The 15,282-nt window shown below is 45.9% G+C and overlaps 1 protein-coding gene across 9 annotated transcripts in view; it reads left to right on the forward strand.

The window, feature by feature from the left end:
- Eif2ak4 (eukaryotic translation initiation factor 2 alpha kinase 4) overlaps positions 1-15,282 on the forward strand; it is a 91,671-nt gene that overhangs the window by 47,367 nt on the left and 29,022 nt on the right. For all 9 annotated transcript variants that reach the window (XR_003378446.1, XR_003378445.1, XR_003378444.1 and 6 more), the window contains 8 exons: positions 2,594-2,677; positions 4,286-4,408; positions 5,782-5,886; positions 8,351-8,408; positions 9,326-9,405; positions 10,438-10,539; positions 12,460-12,513; positions 14,041-14,277. Coding sequence is in view for 6 of the 9 variants with exons in the window: in XM_026787876.1 (XP_026643677.1) it covers positions 2,594-2,677; positions 4,286-4,408; positions 5,782-5,886; positions 8,351-8,408; positions 9,326-9,405; positions 10,438-10,539; positions 12,460-12,513; positions 14,041-14,277 (843 nt within the window). In the remaining 3 variants the exon portion in view is untranslated. The remainder of the gene's footprint in view (positions 1-2,593; positions 2,678-4,285; positions 4,409-5,781; positions 5,887-8,350; positions 8,409-9,325; positions 9,406-10,437; positions 10,540-12,459; positions 12,514-14,040; positions 14,278-15,282) is intronic.

The raw sequence follows: 15,282 nt of genomic DNA on the forward strand, positions 1-15,282 counted from the left end.
AGTGTCCTCTGACCTCCAGGCACACATACATACAAATAAATACAATTTAAAAATGCTTTCGTTTTGTTTCATAGGAGATTGGGAAATGACTTCTATGGTTGGAGATGAGGATTGAATGCAAATTAAAGTCTCAATATGGAATAGAGTGAGCTTAATCTCTCCCACATCAGTTAACCCTGATGCTCACTTTGATAAACCATCTTCTAGAACAGTGTTTTATTTATTATTTATTTATTTATTCTGGAATGTTTGATCAGTTAATTAACAGGATCACAGCCAGTCTTATTTTATTTCTGATGTTGTAGACAGACAAGAGGAGAGTATATGGGCCGGGCGGTGGTGGCTCACGCGTTTAATCCCAGCACTTGGGAGGCAGAGACAGGTGGATCTCTGTGAGTTCGAGGCCAGCCTGGTCTACAAAGTCAGTTCCAGGACAGTCAGGACTGTTACATAGAGAAACCCTGTCTCCAAAAAAAAAAAAAAAAAAAGAGGAGTGAATACACCTTACTTTTAGTGAAAGTATATTATTGATAGTGCATGTCCTTTCTGGGGCCTGGAGAGCTGGCTCAGTGCTTGAGAGCAAGCAGTGCCCTTGAAGCTGAAGTCCACAGCTGCCTGTAACTCCAGTTCCAGACGTTTACACACATACGCACGCCAATGATCTTTTTAAAGAGCAGTCTCTTGTGGGCATGTGTAGTGGGTGTGATATAAAACACGTTTCTCCACACAGCTTGTGGTTTTAAACACTTAACAACAAACACTCTTATGTGTCTCAGATTCCACGCACCCCTGCTTCCTTCTCGGTCAGGCTGCAGAGCTCCAGGCTGATCCTAATCTCAGAGGAAAAATCGTGAGCCGTCCATTGTAGATTCAGAAAAATAAATGTTCTGTAGCTAGATATGGTCTGTGATAACTTTACTACTTGGGATAAAAAGATAACCACCGGCATTTCTGAGTGTGCTTACAGGAGTCAAGTATGTAGACCCTGTTAGATACACAGTTGGGTTGATTTGAAGATCTCAATGAATTAGCCAGTATGTTTTTAATAAGTACTTGTCAGTTAAGATTCTATGCTTTCATTTCTTAATTAGAAATTTAGCTACAATAATGGCATAAATAATTTAAATTGCTAAAGCAAAAATTATATTTGCTTTTAGTGTTATCTCTGCATTTGCTTATTAAGGGCATCAAATTTATGCTTCCAGTTTGACTCAGTTAAAGGCAACATCCCATGAGCTTTCTAAGTGATGGGCAGAAACCCCAAGGGATTAATAATCTTCATAGATGATCTCCAGAGAATAGAAGTAATTCAATAGTTGAATCCAGTTATTTCAAGAGCAGAACTTTTTATTTTTCTATAAAAAGCAAAAATATTGGGAAACATCCTTCCTCGTAAAAACTGGAGTCAGGGGGCAGGAGAGCAGTTAAGAGCCCATAATGCTCCAGAGAGGACTGATTCCCAGCACTCATGTCTGGTGGCTCACAGCTGTCTGGGTTCTCCAGGTCCAGGAAATCCCACGACCCTGTCTAGCCCCCAGGAGCACTCAGCACTTACATGCGCACACCCACACAAGTCATGAACACATAGATATAGCTTAAAGAATCTAATAAAAACCCTGTAAATAAAAAATTATCAGAACTAACATACTTTTTCCTTCTTTGGGTTAAAAGTATTTAAATATGTCTATCTAGAAGAAAAGACTTTGTGTGTGTGTGTTTTCAAGACAGGGTTTCTCTGTAGCTTTGAAGCTTGTCCTGGAACTAGCTCTTGTAGACCAGGCTGGCCTCAAACTCATAGGAACCCACCTGCCTCTGCCTCCCAAGTGCTGGGATATTAAAGGTGTGTGCCACCACCGCCTGGCTTTTAAAAATATTTTTAATGCGTGCATGTGTGTTTCTGTTTGAGGTTGTGCACCATATAAGTGCAGCTCCCCATGGAGGCTGCAGAGCACTGCATCCCCTGGAACTGGAGTTGTAGGTGGTTGTGAGCTGCCTGATATTGGTGCTGGGACCAGAACCCAGGTCCTCTGCTACAGTAGTAAGTAATAGTAACCATTGAGCCAGTAACCTTTTTCCAGGCTCTCCAATCCTGGAAAAGACTTTTTTTTTTTTTAAGATGTCATGCATTAGAAGGAAAATGACTTAGGGGAGACAAGCAAGTTGTGACAGCAAAGCGGTTGTTCAGGAGTGTTACCCAAAGGGCAGTATGCCCTTTGATAGTGTGAACACATTAAAACTGCTTCCTTTGAATCCACCACAGGAAGACAGCCTGCTGATACTGAACCCTGTATTCATTCTGCCCTTCATATCCATGGGCCTTCGGTGCGAAGACAGGAGCAGACTTTCTGCTATTGTACATCTTCCTGTTCCCCATTTTCCCATTGTTCGTGTAATAACAGATGTGTAAGCTATGCAGACTTTCTGGTTACAATGCCTCAAGCTTCTCAAGGACAGTGGTTGTGTTCTGTTCTGCCGATGTCCCCGGAGCGATAGGAAGCCATGCACAGGGGTGAAGTTGGGGTCTTAGACACAAACTCTTGAAGATGGTGATATTCCTGTCAATCTGAGTTCTCCTGTGCTCCTCTTGGTCCAGGCTGAAGAATGCAATGACAAGGACAGTCGCCAGGAAATTGAGCCAGCGGTGACAACTGAGGCTGTGCACTACCTTTATATCCAGGTGAGACCCTGGGGGACAGCTCGGTGACAGGGGCCGCTCATTGCTTGTTGGACGCGTGTTTTATGATGTGCCACAGGTGATGGACAAACAGGGCTGATTGACATTGCCAGAGACTAATCAGCCAGGAAAGTTAGAGCATGGACGCCTCCCCGTCCTGCCCAGCGTTGAACTCAGCGTTTTTTTTTTCTCAGTGTTGTCAGAGGCACCTAGGGGGGCAGCTCTGGATTCAGGCTGTGCACATTCACATCCTGGATCTTCCTGTCACCACTGTATTAGCGCAGATGAGAGTCTTTAGTGTTTTGTGCCTCAGTGTCCCACAACTTAACTATTCTCACAACTAACTAAGATGAAGAAGTGCTTCTAAGCATGTCTGAATCCCATTTATGGGACAAGACAAGAGTGGGCGTGCCTGAACTGTCTGCGTGTGTGCGTTCTCTAAACAACCCTGCCAAGTGGGTGGGACTCATGGGAGCTTGGAGAGGACCAAGTGGAGCCTGGAGGGTGACTCAGCACGTGCCGGCAGTGACTGCAGAGGAGAAGACAAGGCTGACCTGTAAAAACAGCCTCACACTTCTGCCTGAGGAATTCCCCTCACCGGTCCTGGCCAGAACCGGAAGCTACTTTCACACATTGACCTTGGTCTTAAATAATGCTACATTGTTTTCCCTCTTAATACACCCTAGAGAGGGTGAGTCAGAGCCCTGCTTGAATGCTTCCATAAGTATAATGTTTTCCTCTAGATTCAAAGAGTGTTTGTTATTCTTACACAAATAAAGTCAAGGACATCATTAGGCAAATAAACAATTGAAAATTTGAGATTGGAAGCAATTTTGTAACGTAATAACATTTTATTGCAATCTCAATTTTCACATTTGTAACAAGGATTTTAAACAAGTAAAACATCTTTAAAATAAGCAGCTGTATATATTGTATTTGTTTATTTATTTTATATACATTGATGTTTTACCTACATGTATGTCTGTGTGAGGGAGTCAGGTACTCTGAAACTAGAGTTCCAGACAGTTGTGAGCTGCCGTATGGGTGCTGAGAATTGGACCAATGCTCTTAACCATTGCACTCTCTCTCTCTTTGAGAGAGAGAGAGAGAGAGAGAGAGAGAGAGAGAGAGAGAGAGAGAGAGATTTTTAATAGGAGTCTAGGGATATAGCTCAGAAGTAGAACAATTGCCTCTCATGCAAGAGGTCCTGGGTTCAGTCCCACTGGGGGAAAGGTTATATTAGCTGCTAATATATATATTTGCCCCAATGTGTTCTTCAGTTGTATTGGTAATTAATATTACTATTAAACATATGTTTGCTCCTAGGGTTTTAGGGGGTGTTTGGGGTGCTAGGGGTTGAATCCAGAGCTTCATGTCTGCTTAAAATGCACTGCGCTCTACCACTGAGCTACATCCCCTACCCAAGGTGGTTTTTTTTATAATACTCTTAAGTTTGTTTTATCTTTTAGCATTAAAAAAAGACAATTCTTTCCAAAATTGCTTAAAATCCCTGTCACAAGTATAATGAGTGATTGCCTTGAATGCAAGCTAGCCTCCTCATTTTGAGCCTTTGGTGTGATCAGGTCCCGCCCGGTCCCTCATTTCCCGTAGATGGAGTACTGCGAAAAGAGCACCCTGCGGGACACCATTGACCAGGGACTGTTCCGAGACACCAGCAGGCTCTGGAGGCTTTTCCGGGAGATTCTGGATGGATTAGCTTATATCCATGAGAAAGTAAGCTTCATAACGTCCCATGTCCGTGGACTTCTCTTTACATCAGTTGTGTGTTGTGTGTTGCATGAACGTTTGTGCATGCATTGTGGGAATTAGGGATAAGCTCCCCTATGAATGTGCTTGTGGGTGCTGAGGTCAACACAGGGTAGGCTGAATGAAAGTGGACCCAGAGGCTCGTATATTTGAATACTTGGTCTCCCGTTGGTGAACTCCAGAGTGGTGGGAATGCCATCCCCAGTTAGCTCTCTCTGCCTCAGAGTTTGTAGATCAGGATATAGCTCCCAGCTATTGCTCCAGCACCATGCCTGCCTGTCTGCCACCATACTCCCCACCGTGATTGTTTCAGACTCACCCTCTCAAACTGTGAGCTCGAATAACCCTTCCTTCTGTAAGTTGCCCAGGTCACGGTGTCTTGTCACAACAATAGAAAAGTAAACAAGACAAATGAGACAAATGTCTTCTATTGCTCTCTCTCTCTCTCTCTCTCTCTCTCTCTCTCTCTCTCTCTTTCTGAACATGAAGCTTGCCTTTTCAGCTGGCTAGCCAGCCAGCTTTGAAGATCTGCTTGTCTACCACTCTCTGTACCCAGCTTTTATTGAGTATCCAGACTCAGGTCCTCGTGCTTGCACAGAAAACATTGCACCTCCTGAACTGTCTCCCCAGCCCCTACTTACAGATCTTCCCTAGGGTCCTGTCTTGGGGTCCTGGGTCTGTGCTCTGTGCGCCCAGCATCCACAGACTGGCACTGGGTCCCCAGCACTGTACGTCAACTACACACAGGCACAGACATGGGACTCTTGTTCTCAGAGCCAGAAGTCGCCTTTATAGCATAGTAAAGGGAAGAGTTCTTATTCCAGTTAGCACTTCTAGGTGGGAGAGTGAGCGTGGCGAGCCCTCAGGAGAAGGAGAAAGCAGGATTCTGTGATGCCACCCTTGAGCTCCTCCCAGGAGCTGGCAGTACAAACTTAATTGTTAGAATAATGTGCAAGGCTCATGAAAGAGCGGAATGGGTAAGTGTACAACTAGCATGGGTGGAGAAGCTCAGAGTGCCCTGGGCAGGAGAAGCCGTGCAGAGTAGCAGGAGCGGGCATGAGAGTAGCGTGGGGCCCGACCAGAGCGGGATTTCGTGCTGTGGTAGAGGGAAACGTAATGAGGTCTCTGAGGGGAGCTGGTGGAGGGAGCCTGGGAAGACCTGCTTGGGACCACCAGTGGGGAGGCCACAGGACCCTCAGGACATTCCAGAGGTTAGACATCGAGGACCAGGAGGACCACAGGAGAAGCCTCTTCCAGTTGTCACCATTTGAAATTAGAAAGATGTAAAGGGTTAAACTCTGTGGGAAGCGATTGTTGGACTCTTGCTTGTCTTCCAACAGGGAATGATTCACCGGGATTTGAAGCCTGTCAACATTTTTTTGGATTCTGATGACCATGTGAAAATTGGTGATTTTGGTTTGGCGACAGACCATCTAGCCTTCCCTGTGAGTTTTTTTGTTTGTTTGTTTGTTTGTTTGTTTGTTTGTTTGTTTGGTTTTTCGAGACAGGGTTTCTCTGTGGTTTTGGAGCCTGTCCTGTAACTAGCACTTGTAGACCAGGCTGGTCTCGAACTCACAGAGATCCACCTGCCTCTGCCTCCCGAGTGCTGGGATTAAAGGCGTGCGCCACCACTGCCCAGCCCCCTGTGAGTATTTTTAAAAGCAGGCTATGCCTGGACATTGCCTGGGTGCCTGGATAGTCCTAGAAAGGGATGGGATAGTGTGCCCTGCCATGTCGCCCTCTGCTGGGAGGCAAGGCCAAAGGGATCAACTGCAAGCGTCTCTTGGGCTTTGAATCTAAAGGACGTGAAGTTATTGGTTTATGAACAATGTTTACATAGAAGATATACAATATTTTCTGAAATAATTTGATACTTTGGTCTCCCTTGCTGTCATTTGAAAAGATGCTTTACATGTAAGAACCTGTTAGCTGGTTTGCAGAGGTGAGACTCAGTCCTGGACAAGCATTGGTCCGACACTGGCATTGGTTTAGCATACAGAGCTAGTTAATGTGAGGTAGGGAAGCAGTAAGAGTAAGGAGGGGCAGAGACGTGGTTGTGAAGAACAAAAAAGGCTGTAGATCCAGTGCGGTGCCACATACTGTAGTCTCAGCTCTTAGATAGTTGAGGCAAAAGAACCGGTTAAACCCAGGTGTTCAAGACCAGCCTGAGCCACACAATGAGACCCCTGACACCCAAAGAAAAAGAAAGACTCTATAACAACAGGGTTACGAATGGGCCTTAAGGGTAGGTAGGAGTCTACAGGCCAGAGTCAGGGCAGAGCATAGTTCTGCTGGGGCAGGGACCTCCAGTATAAGCCAAGGGCCTAGGTGAGTACCCCATGTTCTGATTGGCTGGAACTGTGAATTGTAGAGAGGCTGGTGTGAAGAGAGGAAGTCTTTGGAAAGTTGGGCACACTCCAGTGCCGGGGCCCTACTGAATATCCTAAGCTAGCTTTTAGGTGACAGGATCATGGTAAGTGCAGCTCATCCAAGGCTGGTCAGAGAAAGAAAACAGAATTAGCTGATGACAAGAATAGTCACCAGGCCTAACTTAGCAGGTGAAATTAGGAGTGGAGAGTAAGGAGACAGGAAAGAACTGGGAGTGGCGGTGAGCGCCAACTATCCCAGCAGGCCGAGGCAGGAGGACTACCACAAATTCAAGACCAGCTTAGGTTGCATAGCAAGTTCTAGGCCAGCCAGAGTTATGGAGTAAGATCCTAAGCCCCACTCCTGATAAAAGGAGGTGAAAGAGGAGCAGCAAAGACTGGGTCCTGCGCCCAGTGGGTAAAGCATACTAAAAAGTGCAGAGACCATGCCCAGGCCACACGATGGGATGTTTTCCCCAACTGACCCACTGACTCAGGCAGACAACAGCACTTGGGCCTCGCCTGTAAAATCTGCACATTCTAGGACCTGTGTCAAAGACTTAGCAGCAGAGTAGAGCAGAAGGCGAGCACAGCACCTGGAGGGGTGGTCTGGCTGTGTCAGCTGCTCCTCTGTGGCTGCGGTGTAGAGAGTTTATTTAGGGATTACGGTATCAGAGGGTTAGAGTCATGGTGGCAAAGCTGGGGTAGTTAGCATGTGAGGCAAACAGGAGACAGAGAGCATACTGGGAATCACGTGAATCTTTTAAACCCCTAAGCCTGCCCCAGTGGCATACTTCCTTCAGCAAGGTCACATCTAGTACTCTTCTCCCAGACAACCACCAACTAGGGACCAAGTATTCAAATGTCTAAGATTGTGGGCAATAAATATCTCACTTAAACCACAATGCTCATTTAGGGTGTGACCGAGAGGTGTGGGGAAGAGTGCCCATTGAGTGTTTCAGCAAGGGACAAGTTAGTGACCAGCCTTCAGGGGGAAAGCAACAGCAAAGCTGACCTGGAAAAGTTGTAGCACCAGAAAAAGCAGAGCAAAGGCTTCGTTGCAGTTTTTCATCGTCTTTGCTTCCCAGTAAACAGTTCTGTTCTTGGAGTCTGTGGTCTGAACAGAATTGGTTTCTATCAAGAGTGTGGGCCTTTTTGTCCTGAAGAGAGCTGCCCAGTGAATTCCTCTTCTTCCTCTGGTTTTCCCAGGGTTCCTTTGAGCCTTTGCATGAATGGGTTAACTAGATATAAAAAAAATAAGTAAATGAGATAACTCAGAAAAGCATGGTGATAGCCACACAGTGGTGGAACACACCTTTAACCCCCATACTCAGGAGGCTGAAGCAGGCGGATCTCAAGAGTTTGAGGCCAGCCTGGTCTAGGGCTACACAGAGAAACTCTGCCTTGAAAAAACAAACTAACAAAAAAGCATGGTGATAATTATTCTGACATCCATGTTAGCTTTTCAGGCTTTGTTTAGAAATGGATGAGCCATTCCCATAGGGTGCACTAAGGTTTTAACCTGTACTCGATTGTGTTTTAGACTGATGGCAAACAGGACAACCAGGCAGGCGATCACGTGATTAAGTCAGACCCTTCAGGTAAAGCCTCTCTTTCATCCTTGTGTTTAAAAGCAGACTTTAACATTTCTCAGCCTGAAACTTGCCTTTTACTTGTAAATACTTTATTCTGAAGTGAACTGAAAGATTTGTTTGAATAGTTTTTATAGAAGTTTTAAGTTGTTTTTTGGATTTTTTTTTTAAAGATTTATTTATTATGTATACAGCATTCTGCCTGCACACCAGAAGAGGGCACCAGATTTCATCATAGATGGTTGTGAGCTACCATGTGGTTGCTGGGAATTGAACTCAGGACCTCTGGAAGAGCAGCCAGTGCTCTTAACCTCTGAGCCATCTCTCCAGCCCCGTTTTTTGGAGAGGGGTCTTTTTCACTATGTTAATTGTTCTTCAGAAACATAAGAGCTTCAGTTAGTAGACTAATGGTCTTCTGGAGGCCTAGCACTGTTTTGAGCAACCCCAATTGGTCCTGTCAGATTACCTCAAGCCCTGGCCTGTCTGGGATCCTATCTAGCCCTCCCATGTAAGCAGACTCCCTTGTGTGAGGCAGTGCTGGGCAGTGTAGGGCTCACGTTCGCTCCTGGTGAGTACTGCACACAGGATACAAACCAGGCCTCGCTTTTAAGAAGCTCTTTTTGTTTTAGGCCAACAAGATGGCTCAGCGGGTAAAGGTGCTTGTCGCCAAGCCTGATGACCTGAGTCCAATCCCTGGAGCTATTGGTAGAAGATACAACAAATTCCCACACGTTCTCCTCTGACCCCCACATGCCACATACATGTCACAGCACACACACACACACACACACACACAAATGTGAGCAAGGGGGAGGAGGAAGCCCTCTGGTTTTCAGTTTTCTTTATCTAGACCTGGGGAGTGTAGCTCACTGCCACTCCCTGTCATGCCCATGGCTGGAATGCCCTCCTTCTGCTTTCCTCCACAGGCCATTTGACTGGCATGGTCGGCACTGCTCTCTATGTAAGCCCTGAGGTCCAAGGAAGCACCAAGTCTGCATATAACCAGGTATAGAGTGTGTTTGAGTGGGGGGGAGGGGGCGAGGGAGAGAAGGTTTCAAGAGTAACTTACAAGAAAGACCTGATATCAAGATTGTAACAGGTAGGGTTTAGAGACTGGCTGAAATAAGAGCAGTTGCTGATTCCCATCTAGGCAGGACATGCAGCAGTACCCAAGGGCAGCAATTGAAGCGGGCCTCTTTGTTGCAGAAGCTCGCAGGCCCTCTATCCATTAAGAATATGTGAGTCACTCTCTGCTATTCCCCTACTGAGGTCAGGAACACGGGGAGCAAGGCAGTCACAGGAATAAGAGGGCTGTGTTCCCAGCCCTCAGGGAGCTGACCCAGATGATGGAACCAACAAGAAACCAGGAAGAAATGAGAGAAATCCCCCCTGTCATGAGGCCGATGAAGAACTGAACTGAGTAGCAAGGCAGAGGTGGGAGCCTGGCAGTCACTGAGAATTGTTTCCTTCAGTTCTGGGCACCCAACCCCAAGGACCTTAAACATGCTAGGCAGGTGTTCTACCACCAAGACCCTTACAAGGATGGCATTCAGAATAAAGGATGAACAAAGTCAGGCCAGGGCTAGGGAGGTGGCTCAGTAGAGCACTTGGCCGGCATGTGAAAGACGTGGTCCTGTTGGTAGCAGTGACAAGCCGTGGCTAGAGCACGCCAGAGAGAAGAAGGGGTGGAGCAGGGGAAGTAGCAAGTCAAGGACAGATTCTTGTAGGGTGAATACTTTCTGGGCAGCATGGCAGCTACAGCTTATAATAATGTCCAATCATTTCAAACATTGCAAGAAACTAGCTCTCAAATATTCTTAGAGAGAGAATGGTAGCTATTTAAATAGATGGACATGTTAGCTTGACTGTGACAATCATATCTGAGTGGAGACTTGGATGATTTCTTTTTAAATTATAGTCTGAAGACTTGTTAGAATAGGTCATCAGCTTTCTCAGCCCCATCCCAGTGCAGACCACAGTTCCTGGAATTCACTCAGACAGCAGAACCCTCTAAAGTCGATTCTGCCTCCCCCCACAGAAAGTGGATCTCTTCAGCCTGGGAATTATCTTCTTTGAGATGTCCTATCACCCCATGGTGACAGCCTCGGAAAGAGTCTTCGTTCTCAACCAGCTTCGAGATGTGGGTGTCAGATAAGTTTGCTGCATATACTCCTTTGTCCTCAGTCTCGTGTGGAGAGCAGAACCCAAAGCAGAATTTTTCCCTGGCATTTGTAATAGAGAAGAGGCTATCAATTGTTCATTAAACAAACAAACAAACTGGTTTTAGCCTATAGCCAGGCTGGCCTGAAGCATGAGATTCCCTGTCCTAATCTACCAAATGCTGGGATTGCCAGTGTGTGACACCAACCCTGACTTCCTCCTGTCATTTTAATGACTCTCATTGGCTGATGTATGGTAAGATAATCAGCCGTCATTCTCAGTGACTGTCTTCAGAGCAAGGAGAGTCTCCTCATTTGAGGTGTTAACATAGCGGTTTTGATAACTAGAGACTGTCAGTATAGACTGTTGTTCTGTGTTCTAGTAAGAGAAAAACCCACATCTCTCAGTGTGCCCAGTGATGAAAAACAGTTTGTTTGAGATGAGCGAGCCCAGGCTACATAAGACTTAAAACCTTATCTCTCCTCCCGCCCCCCAAAAACAAAGATTCACGTTGAACAGACCTGGTCTCGAATGTGTAAATCAAATCTAGATGACCAGAAGTTAAAATGGATCTGAAGTCTGGAGACAGGCCTCTGTGGCAGAGTATTTGCCGAGCCTGATACACACATTTCTCTCAAAAATATCAGTCATTTGAGCTGTTTTCCCCAATGGAATTTCCACTTGTGTTCTTGAGATTGCCCCTTGCCTCTGTTGCTGTGTGAGCTCATAGAGATGAGTGCTGCCGGCCGCCAGGTCAAGGATGCCTGTGACACAGAGCATTAAGAAAGTGGAGAGAAAGCCTGGGCAATTTAGACTCAGTTACTTATGAGCCACAGATCTGGAGAGCCTTTCTCATCCTTGGGGAGCAAAAGCAAGCAAACTAAATTGCATACAGCAAGCCTGGTTTGGTGGTGCACACCTGCAGTCCCAGCATATAAGAGGAAGGGTCATGAGTTCAAGGCCAGCCTGGACTGTACAGCAAAATCCTGTCAGCACCATAGTAGATAACAAACTAGTCAATAGCTCACACACTGAGATGGGTTTAGATTCTCTCTTTTTTAAACTTAAGGGAGGTGATTTCCACAACCTAGGCAGTCATTTGGGTGAAGTCTTCACTTGTATACTGTGTACAAGTATACAAGGGGTGAGCCCAGGGTGTGGGGAAGGTGTTGTGTTAGTGAATTTTTAAAAACCTACGGATACTTTGGACAATAGTTGAATTGCTTTTGGCAGTGGTATGTGGGTAGTAGCTCATGGGGTGTCAGTGAACCAAGGGCTGGAATGTTCCCAGATAAGGGTGTTCTTGAGGAGCTGCCTGTCTGTAACAGGAAATTACTTAGTTCTTTTATTTCAAGAATATCTAAACTATCAAGTTAATCTTGTAGTTGAGGTCCTGTTCATCAGAAAAGTGAGGATTTAGAGGAATGATCAGGATTGGTGCTAACTAAATACAGCCTGAGCCGGCCTCAAACTCAGGCTGGCCTTCCTTGATCCTCCTATCTCCACACACCAAGTTTTTCTCTTAGGTTGATGATTTGATGGCATTTTGCCTTTTTTTCATTGTGTGTCTCATTAAACCTACTTTGTGTCTCTATGAAACCCTTAAGTTTAATATGTCCTGTGTGCTGACTTTTATCGACAAGAATAGTCAGGGCAAGTCTCTTACTTAAAGTATCTCTCATTTAAACTTAAGGGACGTGATTTTCATAACCTGGGCAGTCATTTGGGTGAAGTCCGCCCTAGTAGACCGTGTGTACTGGAAGAGTGAGCAAGGGGTGTGGGGAAGGTGTCATGGTAGCAGATTTTAATTGGCTCTTTGGTTATCTTTCTGTGATGAATAAAAGCTTTGCCCGCGGCAGTCTGCCAGGCACTTGCTGATTTGAATATAATCCTCTCTTAGCCTGCATCGCCCAGGTTCCCAGAGGACTTCGATGATGGAGAGCATGCCAAGCAGGTAATTCTGCTGCTTTCATTGCTGTGGCTTCAGTCTTGGTGTTAATTACTGTTTCTCTTCATATTCAATTAGTAATCTTCTGCCACTCATTCTCTTGTGTTCCAAGAACAATGTGGGGGGAAAATATCAAAAGACAAAGCTCTTAAAATGTTACTAGACTTGAGGTACACTGTAAAAAAGGCCAAGGTCTGACAGAACAAATTAACAAACTCCAGACTTCTTTTGTGAGTTTAATTGTGCCTTTGAAGTGGTACCTGGACCATCAGCTTATCTGTGGGAGGCAGGGAAGAAAAGCTTTTGACAAGTTGCTTTAGATAAAACTTAGAACTTGAAGGGAAAAATTAAATTATATCCTTAGTCTGTTTTGTGGTTGAAGTAATTCTGGTTTTGCAGGAAGGCTTATACTCTCCAAGTGATCTGCTGTTACAGGTTTGGGGGTTGTTTGGTTTTATAATGCTGGGGGAATCAAACCCAGCCCCCCCCCCCATGCTAGGCAAGTGCTCTACCACTGAACTATCTCTGCAGCTGACATCACAGTATTTCAAAGCAAGGTCATTTCTCACATTACCATAACTGTCCGAGTGCGCGTGTGTGGTTGTCTCAGGCTAACACTGGCACCCAGCGAACATGGGGGCTCCTCATGGGCTGTGTGCTTAGCTGCTGCTCCTTTCTTCCTGCTGGTAGTGGTTTGCTGTGGTGAGGCCTTCACTCACTGATGCTCATTGCAGGGAAACGTTCCTGACACTGACTTTTATTGACGATGATAGTTGGGCAGAAGTCACTTATTTCAACCACCGGTGTAGGCGGAGTTTCTCTGTCTCAGCAGCCACTCCCAAATAACCATTCCAACACTTATTATTAGTTATAAATGCTTGCCTGATAGTTCAGGCAGCACGCGTCTTTAATCCCAGCCCTCGAGAGACAGAGGCAGCTGGATCTCTTCGGAGCATGGTCTATGTAGTAAGTTCCAGACCAGGCAGCTGTATAGTGAGACCCTGTCTAAAAAGAAGAAAGAGTCCTTATGAAACCTTTCAAAAGTTTCTGTTGCTTCAAAGGGATCTGTACTACAGATGCATAACAAACAACATAAAGCAAGGGAATTCAGGGAATGGGACAGTAAATAGCGTAATGGAGAATAGCAAAGACAACCATAGTCAGCGCTGACGGCGCTAGCTGCCCTGTGCTTTATGCTAAGTGCGAACAGTAGGCATTGGGCTCTTTGGTGTTTTCTCCGTATCCCTTTTTATATAGTAATATGTGTTTCTAAGAATTAACTCAGCTACTGTGTGGTCTGATGAGTTAAGGATGTTTGGATTGTTGGTGACAGAGATATAGAAAGGGCCTCTCCCTTTCGAGAAATCATCCAGACATTTACCCACAAGTCTGTGGTCATAACAAGGTACAACTGGCACGGTCAGAACTCTCAGAAATGTCCGTGTAAGAAGTGTCCTGAGCCTCGGCCTGTTGGGGAGATTCCTGAGCTCTGCCTGCTGTGCCCTCACCAACTGTATGCTGCTTACACTGCAGAAATCCGTCATCTCCTGGCTCTTGAACCATGATCCAGCGAAACGGCCCACAGCCACAGAGCTGCTCAAGAGTGAGCTGCTGCCCCCGCCGCAGATGGAGGAGTCGGAGCTGCACGAAGTGCTGCACCACACGCTGGCCAACATAGACGGGAAGGCCTACCGCACCATGATGGGCCAGATCTTCTCCCAGCGCATCTCCCCCGCCATAGACTACACCTACGACAGTGATATCCTGAAGGTGGGCGGAGCCTCGCAAACAGTGGCTTTCTCCTTTATTCTTTGATAGTCTTTATGATCGCATTCCTTCATCTGCCCTTTCTTACCTTCCTCCCATCCCAACCCCCCCCCCCCGCTAATGTTTATCTAAACTTCATGTTGTGTGGTTTTTAAGTTGCATTTATTTATGGGGGTGGACACACCATACACGTCATGGTGCACACGTGGAGGGGTTTGTCATTTCTTCCCATTACATGTGACTCAGAGACAGAACCCAAACTCTCAGGCTAGGCAACAAGTACCTTCACCTGCTGAGCCTTCCCACTTCTGGTTTGGGTTTGGTTTTACGAACCCAGTGATGCACTGGGTTTAACCAGCTGTTTCTCCACTGTAAGTTCTTGAGTTCCAAAACACCCCAAAAGCACATGCAAAAAGTGTGACTGTGTGTAGCTCAGGGAAGAGCCATGCTGGTAATCATTTACTTGATTCTTGACCCTTTTCACTCTGTGCCCACCCAAGAGACTATGAGACAGAGCCCAACCCAGATGCCCAAGCAGAGACATCTAAGCACTCAGATCCATGGGAGGTAACAGTGGCTCCCAGCACTGGCACATGGCCTAGGGAGCTGATACAAAGTTCCCTGGCTCCCTAGCAGCTCTGGTGCCTGGCCTGGACTCTTCAGCTATCAGCATCTCAAGAGTCTTTAAAAACTTCCAGAGAGTTACTGAATAGTAGTCAAGATGCCAATTTTAGGAGCCTTTATTATTTCATTTCTAAAAATATAAAACAGAAGAACTGAAACAATCTAGAGGAATATTTAAGAAGTTGGGTGAATGGATAATCAGTATTGGTTATCTCTGAAGTGTAATCCTATATCGTTAGCCTGTAGTGTAATTACAGGATAGAAGAGTAGGGAAGTAGTATAGATTTTAAGTGTATATGGAAGCCAGGCGGTGGTGCACACCTTTAGCCCCATCACTCGGGAGGCAGAGGCAGGCAGATCTTTATGAGTTCAAGGCCAGCCTGG

Source organism: Microtus ochrogaster (genome assembly GCF_000317375.1).
Source record: "Microtus ochrogaster isolate Prairie Vole_2 chromosome 14 unlocalized genomic scaffold, MicOch1.0 chr14_random_1, whole genome shotgun sequence".
Lineage (NCBI taxonomy): Eukaryota > Metazoa > Chordata > Mammalia > Rodentia > Cricetidae > Microtus > Microtus ochrogaster.